This window comes from Carcharodon carcharias, chromosome 1 (genome assembly GCF_017639515.1).
Source record: "Carcharodon carcharias isolate sCarCar2 chromosome 1, sCarCar2.pri, whole genome shotgun sequence".
NCBI lineage: Eukaryota > Metazoa > Chordata > Chondrichthyes > Lamniformes > Lamnidae > Carcharodon > Carcharodon carcharias.
Genome location: NC_054467.1, coordinates 17,987,193 through 18,011,310, shown reverse-complemented (window position 1 = coordinate 18,011,310; position 24,118 = coordinate 17,987,193). Strand labels below are relative to the sequence as shown.

The 24,118-nt window shown below is 41.5% G+C and overlaps 1 protein-coding gene across 2 annotated transcripts in view; it reads left to right on the top strand.

Annotated features, from left to right (window-relative positions):
• hpse (heparanase) overlaps positions 1-18,773 on the top strand; it is a 28,179-nt gene extending 9,406 nt beyond the window's left edge. For both annotated transcript variants that reach the window (XM_041186162.1, XM_041186155.1), the window contains exons 3-12: positions 4,431-4,553; positions 4,825-4,995; positions 6,678-6,852; positions 7,662-7,709; positions 8,809-8,902; positions 9,483-9,589; positions 10,989-11,103; positions 14,056-14,183; positions 15,982-16,128; positions 18,485-18,773. In XM_041186162.1, the coding sequence (XP_041042096.1) occupies positions 4,431-4,553; positions 4,825-4,995; positions 6,678-6,852; positions 7,662-7,709; positions 8,809-8,902; positions 9,483-9,589; positions 10,989-11,103; positions 14,056-14,183; positions 15,982-16,128; positions 18,485-18,644 (1,268 nt within the window). In that variant the 3' untranslated portion in view covers positions 18,645-18,773. The remainder of the gene's footprint in view (positions 1-4,430; positions 4,554-4,824; positions 4,996-6,677; positions 6,853-7,661; positions 7,710-8,808; positions 8,903-9,482; positions 9,590-10,988; positions 11,104-14,055; positions 14,184-15,981; positions 16,129-18,484) is intronic.
• The last annotated feature ends 5,345 nt before the right edge of the window (positions 18,774-24,118 follow it).

Genomic DNA, 24,118 nt, shown 5'->3' with positions numbered 1-24,118 from the left:
TTGAATGTAGCATCATCGGAACAGATGCGACGGAGGCGAAGGAACTGAGAGAATGGGATGGAGTCCTTACAGGAAGTGGGGTGTGAGGAGCTGTAGTCGAGATAGCTGTGGGTGTCGGTGGGTTTGTAATGGATATTGGTGGACAGTCTATCACCAGAGATTGAGACAGAGAGGTCAAGGAAGGGAAGGGAAGTGTCAGAGATGGACCACGTGAAAATGATGGAGGGGTGGAGATTGGAAGCAAAATTAATAAATTTTTCCAAGTCCTGACGAGAGCATGAAGCAGCACCAAAGTAATCATCGATGTACCGGAGAAAGAGTTGTGGAAGGGGGCCGGAGTAGGACTGCAACAAGGAATGTTCCACATACCCCATAAAGAGACAGGCATAGCTGGGGTGTTCCCATTGATTGAAAAAATGGCAGGTGGGTGGGGGAAGGAGGCAGGGTGAGGAAGTATCTTGATCACTGGCCCATCCACCTCTGTCTTCATCCTCTCCAAAAAAAAATTAGCAGCTCAGGTTATGTAAATGAAAGTGGTTTAAATAGAAACTCCAATCCTGCTGAGTAAATGTCATAAACAGAAACTCTTCTGAGTATTACTAGAAAAGTCAAACAGTGAAGGTCCCTCCTTATTTTTGTTTAGCGTGAAGAATTAGAAAGCAAAGTTCAAACACTTTTGAAGACATTTTTTAACAAAAATTACCGCTATTCATCAAATTAACCATCCCCCCCACCCCCACCCTGACCTTGCATCCACCCCAAATGCAATAATCTTTAATTTTGCAATAAACCTTCAACTTCTCTTTCCAAACTTTATTATGTTACAATATTTATGATTGGAACATGATTCATGTGAACACACTGGGTTCTGGTTTACCATAAGACCAGACTAGATCCTGGAACATGTTGTGGTGCATTGAAACCTAGGCAACTAACTAACTGTTTTGTTAGTTCATTGCTAAATTATAGAGATAGATTCTTCCCTCCCCCCACCCGCGGCTCTACTTCTGTTCTTCTACCCTCTCACCATTTCAAATGTGAACTCTGTGTCTGAAAGGGTTCTTAAGCAAATACAGATGCAAGCAGGAAGATGCCACACTTTATGAACACTTTTGTTGAGGCGGGGGTGGGGGGTGTGGGGAGCAGGCTGGGAATTCCACTTTTTTTTCAATTCTAAAATGGTCGCTCAGTTTCCCCAAAGATCAACATTTTTACCTTTCCCAGTAGCTCCAAGGTTATTTTGGAGCCTGAGCTGCTAAGTGAGACTAATCATTCCTTTTTGTGCCTCTTCTAAATGAACAGTGGCTTCCTTCTGTTCCTGATTGCTATGCTGTTCAGACATAATAAACCATCCATGTTTTCATGGAATGTCTGAATTATAGCTATACTTTTCTTGAAATAATCAGTTTATATTCTGCAGTGGCGCAATAGGGTTATTTTTAATCCTAGTCATTTCTGTGTAATCTCCACCCTGAAGAGCATATTTTTGAAGTCTATTTGTTCCACGCCTGCCCCATTAATCTACTACAGACAGGGCGGAGGGAAGAGTGTTGTCTGGGATGGGGGACGAAGAACAACACCAGGAAGCATAAACATGCACATACAAATCCTAGCAAGAGGGAGACAGGAGAGAAAACATCATGTAAATATCGATTAAAAGCAAAATACTGCGGATGCTGAAAATCTAAAACAAAAATTGCTGGAAGAACTCAGCAGGTCTGGCAGAACTCAGCAGGTCTGGCAGCATCTGTGGCGAGAAAGACAAAGTTAACATTTTGAGTCTGCATGAAGTCAAACATTAACTCTGTCTTTCTCTCCACGGATGTAAATATCGACCTTGGATCAGCTGTCTGTTTGTATGTCTGATGTGTTTGTGTACACAATGGGATTGTGCATGGAATTTTACTACTCTGATCTCCAACTGAATGCACGGTCATGGTGTGAACCTTGATTTTTGCAGTTGGGTCCTGGGAGAAATAGGAGGAAAGGATGAGGGAATGAATGAAGTGCTTTGTTAATTATGGGTTTCTCAGCTTTTTCTGGTCCTATATTGATATTTTTGGGATGTGGTAGATTTGAAAGTTTTTTTTGCTTTGCTGGAATTTTTTGTGAAGTGCCAAATGCTGGTTTTCAGGAGACCTATCCTTTTGTTCTGTTTCAGACCGAACTTGTTTGAGGTGGTGAACTCGTATTTTAAATTGCCTTGTTTGAGCAATGTATTTTGACTTTTTTTCTTACTAGAACCCTTGTTTGTGCATCTGTGAAAAGCAGGGTTGAGATTATGTGGTGTGATATTGTAATGATTTTCTTTAGTACAGTTGTATGCAATGACTGAATGCATTAACTTATTTGGCATGAATGTGTTTTACTCCCAAGCGTGGGAGTATAGTGGAGCTTGTGATACTGAGATCAGCCCCTAATTGGATCATACTTTGTAATTTAAAAAAAAAATCCTCCCTCTCATTAACTTCAAACTGAGTTCCCGATTGCAATGGAGCCGCCCAATTTTAAACCCCTCCTTGCCAGAATGCAACAGCATCCTATTATTCATCACAATAAAAATGGTGAGGGAATGTGGGTGGTGTGTTGGGATCAGGTCCTGGGTTTTCACATGTTAACCTCCCCTACCTCTATCTATCATTGTTGGGGAGGGTTAATTATATTATGATCCACAGTCGAGGTTGCCCCTGGACAAGCTTGATCCCAGAGTGGAACCCAGCTTGATAGATCCTAACTTTTATTTGTTTGTTTAGATATGTGGAGAGTAGCTACTGAACAGAGTCACAGGAGTCAGCTGATGAACTTTTAACAACAGAATAAAACATTTTATTAAACAAGAAAAGATGAACTATATTACAATACTCCTTCACCCACAACTATACCTATACAGATTTGTAAGGATAAGACAAGTTACAAAATCTATCTTGTGCTCTAATGTCCACAGTAAGTATACAGTCCATGTACCAATAGGCAACCTGTGGTCAGACACAACACACTCTGAAACCAAGTGACAGATGTCACCTCAACCAAATGCTATGGAGCTTTCCTCGACTCCCCCCCGGATGCTTGTCACACCATGAGCCAACCAGTCTCACTGCACTCTCTTTCACATGAGGGTTTCCAATCTCCAAGGACTCACTTTGGAATCTTCTCCCAAACCAATGCTTTCTCTCAAACACCTTCCACAAGGGTTCACCTCCAGGGTTTTGAATTCTCCTTCCGATGTTCCTCTCTCCTGGGTCACCACATGCACTCAAGCTGTTTTCCACGCACTGTCTCTCTCTGACTCAGCCATCAACAGTAAACCACTGCTTCACATGCCCATAGCAAGAGTTAGGGACCTTCAGTTGTCTCTTTGGTCCTTCTTGCAAGCTGTTTTTGCTTTAAATCTGCTTTCTGAAGCTTGGAGCTTTTCTCTCTCCCCTCACGCTTTACGGGACCTTTTCCAGGTTCCTGTCCTTCCTTTGACTAAAAGGTCTGCTTTGGACTTTCTCCTATTCCACTCCCCTGAATTCTTGGGGTTTTTCTTTAGCTTGGGACTGACTATCTGTCCCCTCTAGCTCCAGTCTCTCTCTGGCAGCTACTTTCAATCTACTTTAGCTTGGAGCTGGCTATCTGCCCCTTCTAGGCTGCTCCTCTGGCAGCTATTTTCAAAACCAGCTGAATTCCAACAGCTTCCAAAACAAATGTGCGCGTGTGTCCTCTGTGGCCCCCTGTTGCTAGGCAACAGTCTAATTCTTCCACCCATTTGTTTACCTTAGCTTAAGTTGTAAACATCTCAATAGAAATGCATGCACCTTCTTAAAGTGAAATTAAAACTCCATTTGACCTTTCTTAGTACACAGATACAGAAATACAAATCAAACTTAAACTTTAAAGTTAAAACTCATTCCTAATATCTACAAATACCAATATAACTTACTGAAACCATCTCTCCTTCCTAACAATATAGGGATATTAATATAGAGGCCTATGACATCCACCTAAAAATCTATTTTTGAATTGAAATAGATTATCCATCTCCACTCGAAACGATATGTTAAGTGTTTCATCATTCTCTTGGTCTGGAAATCCGTGTGAGCAGTGTTAGATATTCATGAGATAACATGCTCCTTCATTCATCTATTTATTGGAGGCACAACAATTTTTAAAGGACCAATAACTCTTTTGAAAAATAGCAGAGGAATTTCACATAAAAATGCCAACACAACACAAATTGCACATTCCAGTATAAGGTACACAATGGGGGTTTTCCATCTAAGTCTCAGCTTCTGCTACCTCTGTGGAAAATACAGAGCTTCAGACTTTTTTTAATTGGGGTGTAGAAACTGGCAGTGGAAATGCAAATTAGTGTGTACTTTTGGGGAGGAGCCTTCCAATGTTATGAATGTAATAGTGTCTGACCATTTCTGCACTTCATCTCCTGGTAGGTGATTGTCTAAATACGATTCCTTTTGAAAAAGAAGAGTATCTGACATATCTTTTGGCCTTGCAAGCACCTATAATCCTGAAAGAGGAATTCCAACAGGACTTTAAGAACATTACAATTTCAGGTAATCTAAGGCTTTTCTACCATTTTGTACAAAAACTGCAAAGTAATATTAACATTGTATTAAAAATAGTGACCAAAATCTGGTTTAATTTTGGTGTTGCGATCCAATTTGCCAGAGATTGAGTAGAACCTCTTTAAGTCCCAGTGTGTGATTGAACATGTGCTTCTAGTAAAGTTGATTGTGATGCTGATCAATGCACTATTATTATGTAAGTGGAGTGTGTGGGCACAAGAATCTAATGTGATCTATAATTGACTTTTTTTACTTGTAGAAAGATCTGTGGACATTTTGCATGGTTTTGCAAACTGCGCTGGGCTTCACTTAATCTTTGGTCTCAATGCTTTATTGAGGAAAAACCATGCATGGGACAGTTCAAACGCTCAAAAGCTTCTGCAGTACTGTGCATCGAGAGACTATAACATGTCCTGGGAACTTGGCAATGGTAGGTTAATACTGATTTTTCTCAGGAAAGGGAGATGAAGGGAATAAATCATTAAAAAGATTCTCTTTGGAATAAGCTACTGAAGTGTTTATGAAGTTAATGTTCCAACGTATATTGAGTTAGATGAAGAGACTGAGGGTAGTTCATCTACGTTTGCTGATGATACAAATGTGAAAATGTTTGATCACACATCACCAGATTGTCCCCAATTTAGGTTAGAATACAAGTACCGAGTTTGTAAACTTAAGTAAATAACTGTTCATTGAATAAATTTTCTTTAACCAGTGGCAAAAGAAAGAGAAATATGAACTGCTAACTTCCAATGCCATAAATTAAACTCTATATTTAGTTCACTGGTTGAGCTCTTGCTTTTCAATGTCTCTAACAGTGGTTTTCCCCTTTTCCTTTTTACAGGGGTTTCCTCAGAAAGAGAGCAGGTTATAGAGATATGAGGAGAAAAGCCAGCTTATTTATTATTGTGGAATTACTGGAATATTCCACACCCAGGAGAGAGGTTTTAGCTCTTGTTCATTTCAGGCTAGGAGCTATTCAGCTGCACTGTCCTTGCACACAACCCTGGTCACCTGGTCAGGAGCCAATTAAAATGTTGTTGTCAAGCAGTTCCCTCAGTCCAGGACTCCTTTCTGGCATCCCCCCCTGTCTATCATGGCACACTCTGTGTTCCAGGACTGAAACGTTGTGCTTCATATCTCATCCTGTTCTAGTGGACATGTCTCTCAAACTGCAGCTATTGCAATCCCAATCCACAGTCCAACAGAAAATAAAAAGATATGTCCCTTACAGGTTGTTCACTTTGGCAATAAGAAAAGTAAAATAGTTTTCATAAGGTGTGAAACTTCTTCTAAATATTGATGTTCAGAGAGACTTGGGTGTGTTCATACAAGCAACACGAAGTTAGCATGCAGATACATCAATATTTAGGAAGTCACGTGCCATGTTGGCCTTTATTATGAGGGAATTAGAGTACAAGAATAAGGAAGTCTTGCTACAATCGTGCAGGTCTTTGGTGAGAGACCACACCTGGTGTAATGTGTGTAGTTTTTGTCTCCATATTAACTTGCGTTGGAGGCAGTAGAAGTGAAGGTTTGGCTGGTTGGTTCCTGGGATAAGAGACTGAGTAAATTGTCTAGAGTTTAGAAGAATGAAGGTGATCTCATTGAAACTTACAGGATTCTGAAGGGGATTGACAGGGTAGACACTGAGAGGTTGTTTCCCCTGATTTGGGAATCTAGAACATGGCAATCACAGTCTCAGAATTTGGGGGTCAATCACTTAGGACTGAGTTGAGAAGAAACTTCTTCACTCAATTCTTTGTGCACCTTTTTGGAATTCTTTCTCCATAGTGCTTTGGGTGCTCCATCATTGAAGTAAATGGTCGAATATTAACCATCTAAATTTTTGGACACTCAGCCTGAAATTTTTAATTGATCCAGCTCTCACTGATGTTCTAGATTGACAATGCTGCTTCTACCATTAATTAGTATTTCACATCTGTATGCAACATATGCAAGGCAGCTATGGTCCTTTTACTGAAACGCTGACCCTAATTAGTTCTGTGGAGTTGGCCACAAACTGTTAGCGTTTGTGACCAGGTACGAAAGGGGAAGCAGAAGTCAGGTAGACAATGTGCAACTTTGTCACTTGTGTTCATGTGTTCACAGAGCCCAATAGCTTTAGAAAGAAAGCTCACATAAAAATTCGTGGCACCCAACTTGGTGAGGACTTTGAGCATTTGTATAGCCTGCTACATACATTCAGGATCTTCAACCACACGGGACTCTATGGACCGGATATCGGACAGCCTGGGAAACGAGCGACCGTCACCTTGCTGAAAGGGTGAGTGAGTTGTCAATTTTCCAAATGTCTGTTCCAGGTGCAATGCCCTTCATTATTTTACAACTATTAATTGCCAGTGGTTTTGTTCACTCATAACGATTGGTCTATAAACTTCAACTCCAACAAGGTGGTATGCAGAAAAGGAATACATGGTGGCATTTCAAGATTTTTGCCTATTGGGTCAACCAGGGATTTTGGAATAAAAGAAAAGGGAGAATTTGCATAAATATAACTTAACATCCTCAGAATGTACCAAAGTGCATCACAGCCAATAAAATACTGCTGAAGCATTGTTATTGCTTTAATGTAGGGAAACAAAGCCAGTACCAGAAACAGCAATGAGGCCAGTGACCAGATAATCTGTTTTTTTAGTGATGAAGAGGACAAGTATTGGCAAAGACATTGGAGAGAGCTCCCCTGCTCTTCATCGACCTGAGGTGGCAGATGTTCCGATCTGAAAATGATGATTAGGCCCATAAATTGTCTAGTTTCAATCACAGACATGATGCACAAGAAACAATTCTATTCGAGATGGGGTTTGTTCATACACTTTAGAAACATTTGCAGCTGTTATGTTAGAATGGCTTTCACTTGCAAAAGAGAATTCTAGATTGTCAGGCAATGAAGCTCCCACGTACACTTAAAAGGAGGACAATAAGCCATTCCTCAACTTTTGGCTGGGGACACATAAGTCTGCATATGTGTCTATTTCCTGGTCCAGCAGTTTGAGTTTGAAACAATAAGAAATTCTGGGTGTTTTTTTGTTACACAATGATTTTTAGCTAATATATCCCCTTACATTATTTTAGGTTCCTTAAAACTGGAGGCAAAGTCCTTGATGCAGTCACCTGGCACCAGTAGGTAACCTATTTATGCTGACAAAATGATATATTTCAGCTTTGACTAGAAACTGTTGGTATAACATGAAGAGGCATTGAGAAAAGCAAACAGAATCTTCAGATGTGGCTGGGACAGCTTTTGCCTTGCAAGGGATTTCGGTTTGGGGCCTTCACTGGTCAATGATACTAAATATTCACTGGATCCGTTTAGAGCCTTGGGCAATTGCATGGGTTACACTATCCTAGCATTGTCTTTGACAGTCCAGTAAGTGATCTGTGCTGTTAGTGCAAGCATTGTTCTGCCCTCACCTTGACAATTATGTGAAGCTCTGGGTATTGATCGAAATGGGAAACATCCTGGATTTGGAGGGAATATAAAGAGGGGCGACTAAATTTGATAACTGGGATGCTTTGAGGAGAGACTATGGGCATTGGAGATATTTACATGTCTTGCAGATGATGTTACTGAGGTAGTTAAGATCTTAACATTGAACATCTTCTGTAATCCAGTTTATTAATTCATTTTTTTTACATGAGCTGTAGGACAAGGAAACACAGACTCGAAGGTTACCTGAGAAGTTGAGTACTCAGTTTTTAAAGAGCATCCTACACACAAGCTTGGTGAATATGTGTAATAGCTGAGACAATGGACGCAGTTATGAATTTTAGAAATGATGGTTATGCCTTTGGCTGATAGAGATATTGAAGGATATGTGGGGCGGGGGGGTGGGGGGGGGAAGTGGGACATAGACGTTTTGTGATCCTGTGTGACCATTCTGATAAATGGAAAAGGTCTCTTGATCTTCACGGTTCGATATCCTTTAATAATGGGACATATTTTGGTGGTTGGGGTGTTTTAGGAAGGGAAGCTAGTATTTAAGTATGTCTAATGTGTTTCATGGTTGATAGGAGCTGAACAGAAGCTCTGGAAACACAGTAGCTCAAGCCCACCATTTTCATTTTCATTTTCATTTAATTTCTACTGAATCAAAGCAATTAAGCCTTGCTCTTGAAAAGATCTAAATCTGCTGCTTCCTGTAATCAGAGGCAAGCATTCACTGACTCGCATTACTCTGAAGTGCATGCCGTCTCAATAAAATTCTCCATCCTTTCCCAGTTATTATGTGAATGGGCGGAATGCATCGCTGAAGGACTTCCTGAGCCCCCAGGTTTTGGACAGCCTCGTGCTTAAAATTAATCAAATTTTTGAGGTAAGCAAATATTCATGTTCAACAGCTAGTTAAATCCATGAGAGGTTTAAAATCTTAAACTACCCCCCACATCGCCAAATGTTTGGTAATGATGGAAACTTATAACAAAAGATTATAAGATATGCCCCAAAAGATAACTAATTGGAGGGCCATTTGCAGCAGTGCTTATGTTTCTCCCCCCAATAGTCACTGCTATCTGGTTACAGAAGCCAAGTATGTGTGAGTTCTGCTGCCTATAGCATTGAACAGAAGAATTCCTCATTAAATTTAAAATTAATGTATTTTTTTGCTCAGATCATTGGACAGATCCATTTCCTTAAGTTGTTCCCTCTTTATGAAATGAGTCCTTTTTTAAAGTTGATTATACAGCTTCTGGTCTTTGTATCCCAAGTGTGCCAGATTACGTTGAACTTTATAAGTATTCTCACTGTTCCTTCATGGACCTCCATTCCCAGACATTTTACAGGTCATTTACAAATACCAGATCTAAATCATCCACACTTCACTTCTCTTAGCTTCTCTGACGTACTAGGTCATGGAACAATTGCCAGCTTAACCTCTTGCTCTTCTCTTACAACAGGTTGCGTCTAAAATTGTTCCTGATAAGAAAGTGTGGTTAGGGGAGACCAGTTCTGCTTTTGGAGGAGGTGCTCCTGATCTATCAGACAAATATGTAGCTGGTTTTATGTGAGTAGGAAACATCTGTTTACTCTGAGAGTCACTTGAGGACCAATTCCTGTTATTTTTAGCACAGTGGTAAACACACTTGTATAATCCAGCATCTGAATCTGAAACCCGGTGTAAAGTCCAATTCTTCCTGGTCTGCTCCGAATCAAGGGTTAAGCCCACCTTCTGAAAATCACCCTGCATCTGCACTACTGTTTCATCTTCAGCTAGTCCTTCTCCACATGTGGGCATTTTTTTCTTTGTCCTGCGAAACTCCCTCTGCCCTGAAGCTGGATAGAGGCTACCTAAACTCAATTGGTGTGGGACCTTGATAGCCTGAGAAAGTGTCATCCCATTGGCCTGACTGGATTGCACCAATCTCACCAGAGGTGAAAGACCCAGCATCGAATTCACTGGGAAATCCTGGGCCCCTATGTTCAGCCTGTGTCCATTACGCCAAATGGGCTTTAAAACTTTTATCATTAGTTTATCAACATTTTTATGCTTTTTTTTCTCCCTTCTGCAGTTCGTGGAATGTTTGCAAGAATCTTATTTTGGAAGCTACTCAAATGACAAACTGCAAAAACCCTCTAAAGTGGATCTATCATCCCTGTCCCCTCTCAAGATGAACAAGTGCAATAGAATTACCACTAGGTATCTAGGGGACTTTGGAAACTGACCAGCCCTTGACTCTTTGCTGAGTGAGGTTCAGCTGCATGGATAACAATCGCCCTCCTGTACCTCAACCAACCGACTTTATTCATTTGTGAGCCCTGACTGGCTTGGATATCCATTCAATGGAATCACAGACAAACTCAATTCTGTCTTTTCCTCCAACACCTACATCACACTTCAAAGATGTTGCAGGATTGCAATTAGTAATGGGAATCCTGACTAATTGTATCCACCTTCCCTGATTGGTGTGGTTGGATTGGTGCTACTGAGAGAATTTGTAGCACACTTACTGTCACTACAATTTAGAACTGCTAATTAGCCTGATAAATTGAAAGTTTTAATGACTTGCCATTCTAACTTGGCCTAATGATAATCCCATCAGATCTATAGAATACTTGATTTTCAATGCATGGGAGACTGCTACTCCCACCACTTAGTGCTTTAATCCAGAGAGCCAGTTGGTAAAGGTTGGAGCCAAACTTTACACAATTTTTAGAAATATTTATTTACACATTTACACATTGCAGACTTATATCTCCCAATCCAACAACCACAGTTTTAGTCTGTTGTCTACTTATAGGGGCCCAAGTGGACCTACAGTTAACATCCATTACCTGCATACAGTTGTACGCAATTTAAAAATATATGATGGATTTTAAGGACAGTTTTTCTAAATTTTCATTTGAGCAGATGTGAGCAGCATTTAATCAGCCCAGGTCCTCATCTACTCTACATTGCTTTACAGGTGGTTGGACAAACTTGGACTGTCGGCTAAATTGGGCATTGATGTTGTTATCAGACAGGCTTTGTTTGGTGCAGGATTTTACCAGCTGGTGGATAGAACACTTGACCCATTGCCCGTATGTATTATTCTGTGTTTAATGAAGTAAGAGGTGACCTTTTATAATACAGAATTTTTTAAAAGCTTAAACTAACATTAACTTGGCCTTACATTATAAACGTCCAGAGCCATTTTGAGGGTTGTCGGTTTTTTTGTCCCTGGTTTAACCAGTACCTAACTCAAAGAATCTTGGATTGATGAAGCAACCAGTTTTCACAAGTGTTAACTGAAGCAAACCCAGTAAGTGTGCCTTGGTTTCTTGAGCATTGTTACCGCTTGCACTGGAACATTACCTTGAGACCGAGTTTGTCATCTTGGATCTAACTTTTACTTGTACGTGGGCTTCCCTTTAAAGTCTCAGCTGTGTTGCATATGGAGGAAAGAAAGACTGGGCTATGAGACATGCTGTGCCATGTGTACTGGCACAACAGCCAAGGCATGGCTTCAACTCCATGGATTGTTTCTCTTCTGTCCTGTTGAGGTCCTGAACTGACCTGCTCCTGATCATGCTATTGCCACATGATAACAACATTCGTTGGGGCAAAAAATTGTGCGTCACTCAATCTGTGCCTGCTGGTTGACCAGAGTTACAGTTTCCTGCCTCTGGGACCTGTGTTTGAATGCTACTCAGATTTGAGACAAAATGTGTGTGTGCTCTCGCTCTCTTGCGACCTTGCTCTCTCTGGCATGATTGAAAAATTATGAACAGAATATGTTTCCATCAGGATATAAGTTTGGGGAGTGGCCATTTCATTAGTTGTAAGGACATATAGAAATTTGAACATTATACTTGGGTGGGGGGGGGTGGGTGTTGGATTTTGTGTGGTTGAGGCCAATTGTCGAGTGAATAATAAATGGCCTAACTTTGGGGCTGTGGGGGGAGAGGGATTCCTGCACTCTTCCACTGTGCTCACTGCCCCCACAAGTCGCCAAACCAAAAAGCATTTTACGGCGTGCATATGTGTGCAATTTATAATTTCCCCTCATGCCACTTTCAAAGGTTTGCAAGATTGGGATTGTTGACCTCCATTTTAGCCAAGCACACCATTTTATCCTTTTCAATGCCAAGAGTGGGATGTAGCCATGAGTGGAGGGGAGTGAAAGCAGGGTTGCCAACTCTCCAGATTTGCCCTGGCGTCTCAAGGGATTCGTTAAATAATTAACCTCCCAGACACTGCAGCATTGCAACAATTATGTAGGAAACACCACTTGTTGGGAACATTGAGGGGTGCTGCCTGCACCTAAATTATCATTTAAGATGATTAGTGATTTGAAACTGAATAATAGTCCAAGCACTTTGCTAGACCCCAAATAAACTACCTCTCAGTATAGTACGTGGATGTCAGTTACTCCACTGAAGGATATAGACAACTGTTCTGGATCCTGCTAAAATTACTATTGCTGGTGGCTCTTCATAATTGATTTTATAGAGAATGAAAGGTGCAAGTGTTGCTCATCAACTTACAAGTAACTTCAATGTTAAGTATTTTAATCTGAGTGCGAGTAAGCATTTATGATAAGTGCAACAGGCAAGAGGGTTAAGTATGGATGAATGTGAAATTAGTACTGTTTGTCTTTTTTAAAAATTCATTCATGGGATGTGGGTGTCGCTGGCTGGGCCAGCATTTATTACCCATCCCTCATTGCCCTTGTTCAGAGGGCATTTAAGAGTCAACCACATTGTTGTGGGTCTGGAGTCACATGTAGGCCAGACCAGGTAAGGAAAGCAGATTTCCTTCTCTAAAGGACATTAGTGAGCCCGATGGGTTTTTATAACAATTGACAATGGTTTCATGGTTATCATTAGACTTCTAATTCAGATTTTTATTGTATTCAAATTCTACCATCTGCCATGGCAGGATTCAAACCCAGGTTCCCAGAGCATTACCCTGAGTCCAGCACCAATGCTACTACACCATCATTTTCTGCCCCCCCCCCCCACCCCACCCGCACCCAACTGTCTGATGCAATATCAGTGAGAGATGAGACTGTGTCTTCTGCCTCTCCAATAGAAGTTTTCTCGGTAAAGTCAGACTTTACAAGGTTTCCTGGAACCGATAATTTGTTTGACCTGTCTGTGTCCCTTAGCCCTAACTCACTCTAGCTCTGTCTCTCGCTCTGCACTCTTATTTTTTTCTCCCTTGTACTGTATAACAAAGTGGGATGCTATTACTGCAGGATAAACATATTTCCATTTAAAGGCTTTCTGGCAGGCTGGGTGCAGCAGAATGACGTCCGCATGGACCAGTGTGCATGCGCAGACAGCCAGACTGCGTTGGCAGGAGACACAGTGGAGTTGAATACTCTATTGAAATGGCTTGCTAGGTTGCTTCAGAAGACAGTTAGGAGTCAACGTCATTGATTTGGGACTGGACTCACATATAGGCCAAATTGGGTTAAGGACAGCAGGTTTCCTTTCTAAAGGATATTCATGAACCAATTAGGGTTTTTTTTTGATTAGTCCAGCAGCTTTGTGATCACTTTTCTAAAACCAGCTTTGTGTTTCCAAATATTTGTTTACACTGAGTTCTCAAACTGCCATGCTGGGATTTGAAGTCTCATTCAGTGAAGATTACTAGGGTGTGCAATACTATAGTAGTTATGTTACTGGCATCATAGTCCAAAGGCCTGGACGCATGATCTAGAGACAAGAGTTCGAATCCCACCCAGCTGTTGGGGAATTTAAATTTAATTAATTAAATAAAATTTGGAATTTTAAAAAGTTGACCATATAACCAGGGGATTGTTTGTATTTTTTTTTACATTTTACTTTGCTGATATCCTTCAGGGAAGGAAATCTGCTGTCCTTTTCCAATCTTGAATATATGCCAGTCCATACTCATGGACTTGATTGTATTTAAGAAGGTGATGATTCAAAGGCAATTGGGGAAGGGCAATAAATGTTGGCCTTACCAGTGTGTGTGTGTTGTGTAACTATGATTAAAACATACGTGTTTCTGTGTTTGTGCAGGATTATTGGCTTTCTCTCATTTACAAGAAGCTTGTCAGCACCAAGGTGCTGAATGTATCTGCTGTGCACAGAGATGCAGCCAGCAATGGAACACTGCGTGTGTACATGCACTGTACCAACCCCAATAGGTAAAGAATCATCCTGAATACTTTTCTCACCTAATGCTGGCCTGGAGCATTTTGTGTATTTGGATGGGATGCGTTTTAATTGCACTTTACTGGTTGCTACTGTTACCATGGAGTCAAGAGTTTCACTTTAAGTCTGTTTATTGATTAGAACAGGCTTGTCCAACCTGCTGGCTGCAATAAGTGATTGATGAAAATGCTGATAAGATGGCTCAGTGTGTTTGAGGCTTCCTTGAGAGGCCAGCTCCTCCAATCACAGCCTCTGTTTGATATAAAAACAGAAAATGCTGGGAAAAACTCAGGCCTGACAGCGTCTGTGGGGAGAGAAACAGAGTTAATGCTTCAAATCTGTCTGACCCTTCTTCAGAGTGTTTGCGGCAGATAGGCTCACAATTGAGCCTATTAGCCTCAAACCTGGGAGAGAAACGAGCTGTGATTGGAGGAGCAGCATACATCAGCAACTGGGAGTATTTGAAGACAGAGAGGGAGAGACTTTGGAGCATGTGTTCACATGCTTTCCTATGGCTGCCAGTGTTCAGGCCCAGCTGCATTCCCTGGCTCTCTCCCCAGATAGACCCTGCTTTCCCACTGCTCTCAGTAAACACCACACTTGGGCGCCGCTAAGCCTCAGGCCTCACTCCAGCTCACATCACACCTACCCCCACCTCCAAGCCAATTTCGTGAGTGAGTGAGGGTTGGCGAGGTTAAGGTTGACAATACATGACAACAGGAAACATGCCAATGTAAAATTTTTTAAATGCAATCTCCAATTAAATTGTTCTTTGAAATTAAATATTGCCCATTTATAATAAATGAGTTAATATTTCCATTAAAATAAAGGAACATGCTAAGCATTTGTACAATAACATTCCGTCATTAGCAAGCTTCAATACAATGTGCTTCTGTTGTTTGTGAGATAAATCAGTGCAATAATTACTGATTAGTTTAATTCCAAGGGTATAAATCTAGAAACACTGGGCAGCAATCCATTCAATTATTATTTGTTTTGCATTTTTCTTTTTTGTTATGAAGGGTAATTTTAAATTGTCTCGTTTTTAAATGCAGCTGGGACCAAAGTCAGAACGGCCAGACATTTTTTTAATTTGTTTTCTGGGAAGGCTGCAAATAAAACCCTCTGAAGGAAACCTGTAATTGTTGTGCTGTGGACAGGCTTCCCACTCTGCCACCAACTGAGGCCCTTACGTGGGAAATTAACATCCACTTGAGGGCCTTATCCCACTGCCACTGTTTTTCACTCGCGGGCAGCCAGAGAACTCACCATTTGGGAAGACCGATAAGTAAACCTTCCAGGGCTCCTGTGTTCAAAGGCACTCAGTGCATGATTTGAGGGACCCAGCCTCAGACATGCGGAGCCAGCTGAGAGGCATGCTCCTGCCCTTTCTGCCAACTCCCCCGCAACCCTGTCCCACCATCACTTACTTGTGCCCGGGTCCATCGGCGATTATGGGCCTTGGGTGGGTGCCTCTGGCTGCTAGATCTTGGCGGGTGAGACTTCTGTCCCTGGGTTACGCGGGGCTCTCGCCAGCTCTCCAGCCGGTGGGCAAGACCACCGACCTCTCGTCTGTGTGTGTCTGAGTGTGTGTGTGTGTGTCTGAGTGTGTGTGTGTGTGTGTCAGTGTCATTGCACAACTTGCAAAGGATATTATAACTAAACTATTGAAAACTCCATACTAGCAACTAAACCACAGTGCATGGGTGTGCATTTCAGGTTGGGAGGAGCAGCTCAACAATCTGATTATCTATAACTAACTAACACCAATTCATCTTTTTCCACTTCCAGCCAAATCTATCAAAAAGGATCAGTAACGATGTTTGCTTTAAATCTGAGTGATCAAGACAAGCGCATTCTCCTGTGTTGCAGTTTGTTCAACAAAACTGTTCAGTTCTTGCTCCAACCCGGTGACAGTGAGGAAGGATTATATTCGCAGTAAGCAAACCTTGTTTTCTAATAAATTAAGTGACTGGATTGTCCAAACATTAATACTCTGCATTGTGCTGACGTTTCTGTTTTGAGGTCTCACTCTGTGCCTCTCTCTCTCTTTCCCTTTCCAAACTGCTTGAAGCCGAGTTGAAGAAACCAAGTAATGGGCCTTTTCTGTGGTAACTATTTTCCCTGCCTGCCCCCACAACCTCTGCAAATCTCACCACACTGTGTAATCCTATTTCAGCCAAATTTATGAGTGCGAGCAAAGAAATAACGAATGTGCATTTATACAGCATTTTTCACATCCTCAGGACATCCAAGTGAAGTACTTTAGGTGTAATTACAGTAGGGAAATGCAGCAATAAATTAGTGCACAGCAAGTTCCCATAAACGGCAATGAGATAAATGACCATACTGTGTTTTCAGTGCTACTTGTTGAAGGATAAATAAGGTCAGGATAGTGAGAGAAAACTTCCCTGCTCTTCATTAAATATTGGCATTGGGATCTTTCACAACATCTGAACAGACCTCAAAGTAATGGCGCCACACTGCCTCTGGAGAATAGTCTCCACCGAGATTGTGTTCAAATCCTTGGGTGAGGCTTGTGCCCATTGGGCTGTATCTTCCGGTTGGCGAGCGGAGGCGGGGCCCGCTCACCGACATGTTGAATGATGCAGGGTGATGTCGGGCGGGCATCCCAATGTCACCCCGCGTCATTCACGTTTTCAGGTCGGCAGGCACGTAGCCAACTCGGCTGAGCGCCCGCCGACCTGCCAACGGCCTATTAAGGCCATTAAGTAATTGACATCATTAATGGACCTGCCCATCCAACCTTAAGGTTGGCAGGCAGGCCAGGAGCCCTGTTGAGTTTCTGAGAAAGCATGGAACCTCATTCGCAGGCGGGATGAGGTTTCATGAGGGATTTAAAAGTTCCAGAATATGTTAAAATAAAAGTTATGGACCTGTCCTAACTCATGTGACACTGTCACGTGAGGGGACTTGGCAGCAAAATTTTTGTCTCATCTTTATTTACTGTTTCAATTCTGAGCCGATCTCCCTGAGGCAGCACTTTGCCTCTGGGAGATCTGCGCGCTCTTTCATGTGTATGATTGAAAGAGCGCACTAGCGGCTGAGGGAATATCCCCCACCCACTCAGGGAGCGCATAGCGCTTCCTGGCGGATGTCACACTGAGTGGGCCTTAATTGGCCTGTCCGCGTAAAATGTCGGTGCGACCCCAAACAAGGGCGCCGATCGGGAACCTGCCCGCCTGCGCCTGATCCCACCCCACCACCCTCCCCCCCCACTCCCCCAACCCCAAGACAGGTGGTGGGGGGGGAATATTGCCCATTGTTTCCATTTGGAGGCAAGAATGCATCCGACAGAGACAAGTGGATGTTCTATCTCAGACTGTATCCTCTGTGTAGAGGACAAAAGAAGGGTCGCTGTTGTAACTTTTAAAAATGCTAGTTTCGATGTCATTCCTCACTTTTTTAAGTGTGGGAGGGACTAATTATAATTCAGTTAATCAAAAAGCAAGTAAATGTGGGTCCCTGGAACACTATGGGTGAGCATACTTGCAACTAATAACATTTTATTTTTTAAACCAGCCACAAAAGTCTCATTTTATCTCAATGTGTTCATATAATGCGTCACAAAAAGGTACTAATTACTTCTTTTTAAGATTGCAAGTCTCTGGTTTCTGTCTTTTTAATGTTGGAAGATGCCTGCACCAGCTGTCAAGACACAACCCTTCCTTGGGTTGCTATTTGGAAGGCAGGTGTCCTGGTCTGGAGTCCCAGCAGAAGCACTTACACTCTCCAGGGCACAGAGTACATCAAAATCCTGGAAAGTGAGAGCCTAGTGGATGAGGACTAGGTGAGACCCAGCAGATATGGGAGGAGACTGCAAGCTGATTGCCCAGCAAGACCTATCATGAGTAGAGGCAGGAGTATGGTTTGGAGACCTGAAAGGATTTTAGAGAGGATCTGGCAAGTGTAGAAGCATAGGGGCAGCCAGCTATGGATTCTAGTCGGGGGTTCCAGCTATGGATTGGATGGGAGGGTGACCCTTTCTACCAAGTGGATTGGTTCGTGTGGAGGTTTCTTAGTTACCTGAACAATCTGATGTCGCAAGGGTTATATGGACTTGAAACGTTAACTCTGTTTATCTCTCTGCAGATGCTGCTAGACCTGCTGAGCTTTTTTGCATTTTCTGTTGTTGTTTCTGGTGTCATTATGCATGTGGTTACCAAAGTCTCCATGACTCCTCAAAAATCCAGCCCAATTTGTCAGATGGAGAAAAGTGTAATCAAAAAGGTGTGTACTACTTGAGAAATCACAGCTTCTGTCTGTTTCTTAGGTCTGTTCAACTCAACGGTGAGCTTCTCAAAATGGTGGACAGGAAGACCTTGCCGACTATCAAGGGAAAAGCGCTTCAGCCAGGAAGTCCGATCATTCTCCCCGCACATTCTTATGCATTCTATGTGGTACAAGATGCCAAGGCCCCTGCTTGTCAATGAAACAGAATCAATACAATGGGACAACCGGCAGTGGTTTGAACTTAAAAACAAAAAAACTGCGGATGCTGGAAATCCAAAACAAAAACAGAATTACCTGGAAAAACTCAGCAGGTCTGGCAGCATCGGCGGAGAAGAAAAGAGTTGACGTTTCGAGTCCTCATGACCCTTCGACAGAACTTGAGTTCGAGTCCAAGAAAGAGTTGAAATATAAGCTGGTTTAAGGTGTGTGTGTGTGGGGGGCGGAGAGAGAGAGAGAGAGATAGAGAGAACTTCTCTCTCTCTCTCTCTCTCTCTCTCCGCCCCCCACACACACACCTTAAACCAGCTTATATTTCAACTCTTTCTTGGACTCGAACTCAAGTTCTGTCGAAGGGTCATGAGGACACGAAACGTCAACTCTTTTCTTCTCCGCCGATGCTGCCAGACCTGCTGAGTGGTTTGAACTTGCAGCTAATTAAATATGTACTGTGGAACTACTAAATCACACAATAGCTCATGAATTCTACAAGACTTTTTTTAATCAAAAAGGACCAAGATTTCTAACGACAAATATTGATATTTGATATAAATTTGGGTTGTGACAATCGTACTGCATTTTTCATGAGTGAGCGAAAACTGAGAATTTCCTGCCAGAATGCAAAAAACATTTTTGGCTGCTGCTCCCCGTTACACAGGAAGGTTGTTTATTTTTAAAAAGAAAGAAATAAAACCTCATCTTTTTTGATAGCAGAGGCAGTGATAGCTGGGGAAACCTGAGTGGAGCAGACCTGTCACCTGCTCCACTCAACTCTGCCCTCTTTCTTGCAGGCATCCCCAAGTAAGTGCTGGCCCTTTTGCTTCATCATTGAATTTGCCTGTTGCCCATTTTATGGTGGGTAGCCGGGCAGCCACCAATGCTAATATGATAGCTCCCGTACCTTGTTATGGGTTGGGTGCGAAATTGGCTCATAAGACAGGAACATCAAGGACCAATTCCTACTCCAAATTGAGTGGGTGTCTGTGTTTTATAAAATAACTTGTGTCTTCATTTTTCCAGGGAATTTAATTCCCTTAAGTCTCTAGGTGGTAGTCACAATGATTTTTGTCAAAATATTTCTACATAAGGTGCTACTATTTATTTGTTTATGTTCTGTGTAGTTTTTTAAATATTGTGTCTAATTCTGTTAACATTTTAACTCTCTAATTCCGTTTTCCAAAAACTCTAAAGGCAATTTTACAGGATTCTGGAGTCACTGAGCCCTCACTGGCATTGGTGACTTTGCATGGCTGGGTGAGAGTGGCCTGTGTACAATGGTGCCGAGGTGACATGGAAATCCCCTGGGATGGGTGAGTGGGTGTCAAGATGTCCAACGTGGGCAGCTGTGAGTTGAGAAATTCTGCTGCAGCTGTGCCTGCCTGTTTTACATTCTTTCCCCTACATTGGTGCTGTCACAGTAATTAGAGAGCAGACTATTATTGTTGTGCAGTGAGACAGGGTTAATTGTAGTAAAGGAACTTCTAGGGAAGTGACCAAAATATATTAGAATTTTATAGCCTTTGAGAGTGATTTAGTTTCGTCTAAAACTATGGTCTCAAATCTGAACAAAGCAAACTACTTGGGATAAGCAGCAGAATTGACTGGACAGATAAATTAAAAGGTGTGACCAGGGACAATTACAAAAATGTAAAGAATGAAGTCAAAATTCACAGTGAATATACAATCACTTGAGGAATAAAAACTCCACAGAAAAATGTCAACCATGGCTTAAAAAAAAAAGTAAGCGTGGTACTGAATTAAAGGAAGTGGCTTATAATGTTGTCAAAAAGAATAGTTAGCCTGAGAATTGGGAAGATTTTAAAATTCTTTAAAGGATGACCAAAAATTGACAGAGAAAATAGGATGAGATTAAACTAGCTAGAGTCAGAAGCTTTTATAATCTGCTTCTATATGTACATTAAAAAGGGAGAGATTAGCAAGAGTAAATGCAGATCCCTTGGAAGCAAAGACAGGAGAAATTATAAGAGGGAATAAGGAAATGATAGATACATTAAACAAATACTTTGTACCTATCATCATAGTGGAAGACATAAAAAGGTGTTCTGGAAGAAATGGGGAACCAAGGGTCTAGTGAAGATGAGAAACTTATGGATATTAGTATCAAAGATATGGCGCTGGAGAGATTAATAGCATTAAAAGCTGACAATACTTTGGACCTGTGGCCTACACCCTAGGGTTTTAAAAGATATGGTTGCAGAGATGGTGGATGCATAGGTTTTGATCTTCCAGAATTCCCATGGATTGGAAAGTAGCAAATGTAACCTTGCTACTCGAGAAAGGAGGAAGAGAGAAAATGGGGAACTATAGGCCAGTTAGCCTTGCATTAGTAGTAGGCAAAATGCTAGAATCTATTATTGGTGACATGATAAATGGGTACTTTGAGAGTCAACACAGATTTGTGAACAGGAAATCCTATTTGACAAATCTATCGGACTTTTTTTTGCTATGCTTGTAACTAAAAAGGTGGATAAGTGGAAACCAATGGATGTAGTGTATTTGGATTTTCAAAAAGTACTTGAGGTATTGGACAAAACAGAAAATTAGGGCTCATTAGATTAGGATTGGGAATAATGTATTAACATATTTGGAGATTAGTTAATATCAGAAAACAATAGGAATAAATGGGTAATTTTCATGTTAGCAGACTGCAATTAGTGGGGTATCACAAGAACCCATGCTTATGCTTCAGATATCTACAATTTATATCAATGACTTAGATGAGGGGATGGAGTGTATTGCATCCAACTTTGCTGGCATTAGAAAGCTAATTGGGAAAGTAAGGTGTGAGGAGGACGTAAAGAGACTGCAAAAGGATTTAGGCAGGTTAAATTAATGGGCAAGAATTTGGCAGATGGAAGGTAATATGTAGTAATGTGGGAGCCCAGACGTCGTTCGTAGAAATGAAAGCTGATTCTGCAGATGTGTGAGCATTTGAAACCTCATGACATTTCTCAATCAACAAGTTAAAATAAGCTGTTAATATATTTGAACTAAACAAGTTGACGCCATTGAAAGAGCAGACGGGGATGTTGCTGTTGGACACTCACTCTCAATTCATTCATGGGATGTGGCATTTATTGCCTTTCCCTAATTGCCCTTGTTCAGAGGGCATTTTAAGAGTCAAACACATTGCTGTGGGTCTGGAGTCACACCAGGTAATGACAGCAGATTTCCTTCCCTAACGGACATTAGTGAACCAGATGGGTTTTTATGACAATCGATAGTTTCATGGTCACCACCAGACTTTTAATTCCAGATTTTCTTTTCTTATTGAATTCAAATTTCACCATCTGCCATGGTGGAATTCTAACCCAAGTCCCTGGGTATCTGGAATACTAGTCCAGTGACAATATCACTGCCACCGCCTCCCCTCTTCTTTCTGAGCTCCTTCTCTGTTTTGAAAAGCAGTGTGTTCAGGTTATTGCTTAATTTCTGAATCAACTGGAAAAAATATTCCTCCTATGGCTGGTGATTGTTTGAACTCTCTCTTTCTTGGAGTGTCTCCTGCTAAGTATCATTTTTGTCACCCATAAATTTTGCAAGATGAATTAAATGCAATTGGTGTGATACATTCTCATTACCTTAATGAAGTATTCTTTTGTACTTTGTCATTTTTAGTATTGGAGTTTTAAAGGAGTATAATGCAATGTTATGTTTTGAAAAAAAATACAACATTTTTGGGAAATTATGTATTAATATATCTGATGTTTAGTCTTTTTAAATTTCTTTTTGAATAAAAACTTATTGGACTGTCTTTTTAACTGCATTTGCTAATAATATACATGGAGAATGATTGAACATGCTGGGACTCTCTTTATAAAAGGGTAGATTGAGGGGTGACGTGTCAGAAGCCTTTCAGATTATGAAAGGGTTTGATAGGGTACACATGGAGAATGTTTCCACTTGCAGGAGAGACCATAACTAGGAGCTACAAATGTAAGAGAGTTACTAATAAATCCAATAAGGAATTTGGGAGAGAAACTTCTTCACCCATAGTGGTCAGAATGTGGGACTTGCTACCACAAGGAATATCTGAGGCAAATAGCATAGATGCATTTAAGAGGAAGCAGGATAAGCAACTGATGCATAGAAGGGGGTAGATAAGAGCTGGGTGAAGGCATTTGTGCAGCATAAGCACCAATATTGATCTGTTGGTCTGAATGACCTGTTTTTGTGCTGCATACCCTTACTTAAGATAAAAGCAAAAAACTGTGGATGCTGGAAATCCAAAATAAAAATACCTGGAAAAACTCAGGTCTGATAGCATCTGCGGAGAGGAGACTGTATGACTCTTTTGTATGACTTTTCTGTTAAACCCTATGGATTAATGTGAGTGGTGGACAGGAGAAGAACGCCACATGCAATGGTAACATCTGGGATTAAAGGTCCTGGTCCAGATATCATATCCCAAGATATGATCTGGATCCAGTTCTAGATGTAGATCCAAAATCAAATGCAGCTCCAGGTACAGATCTTGAATCCAGATCTAGCTCCAGGTTTAGATCTTGATCCAGATATGAACATATATATGAACTTCACATTTTCTGTCATTATACTCCACCTGCCAGGTTTTTGTCCACTCACTCAACCTATCTTTATCTAGATGCAAATTCCTTATGTCCTCTTCACAACATACTTCCCTACCTATCTTTTGTCATCTGGAAATTTAGCTACCATGCCTTCGCTTCCCTCATCTAAGACATTGAGGTAAATTGTAAAAAGTTGAGGCCCCTGCAGGACTCCACTTATCACCTCCTAATCAGACAAATACCCATTTATACATACTCTGTTTTCTGCCAATCTCCTATCCATACTAATATATTGCCCCCCTACATCATGAGCTTTTATTTTTCCACAGTAACCTTTGACGTGGTGCCTTATCAAATGTCTTCTGGCAATCCAAGTGCAGGGCAATCGACAGACTGCCCCTTATCCACAGCACGTGTTACTCCTTCAAAGAACTCTAATAAATTGGTTAAACTTTCACAAAACAATGCTGACTCTCCCCGATCACCTTGAGTTTCTCTAAGTGCCCAGCTATAACCTCTTTAACGATCAATGCCTACACCTTCTCCCAGGGCAGATGTCAAGCCAACTGGGCGGACAGGTGCTGGTTTTTTCTGCCTCCCTCCCTTCTTGAATAGAGGGTTTATCAATGCTCCAGGTTCGGGTCTAGATTCAGATCCAAATCTAGCTCCAGGTTCGGGTCTAGATTCAGATTCCGATCTAGCTCCAGGTTCGGGTCTAGATTCAGATCCAGATCTAGCTCCAGGTTCGGGTCTAGATTCCGATTCCGATCCAGATCTAGCTCCAAGTTCGGGTCTAGATCCAGATCTAGAGCTAGCTTTAGGTTTAGATTCAGTTATAGCTCCAGCTGTGAATCCAGCCTAAACTCCAAGTTGCACTGCCTGCGCTGTTTGTGTTTGAGCCGGGATTG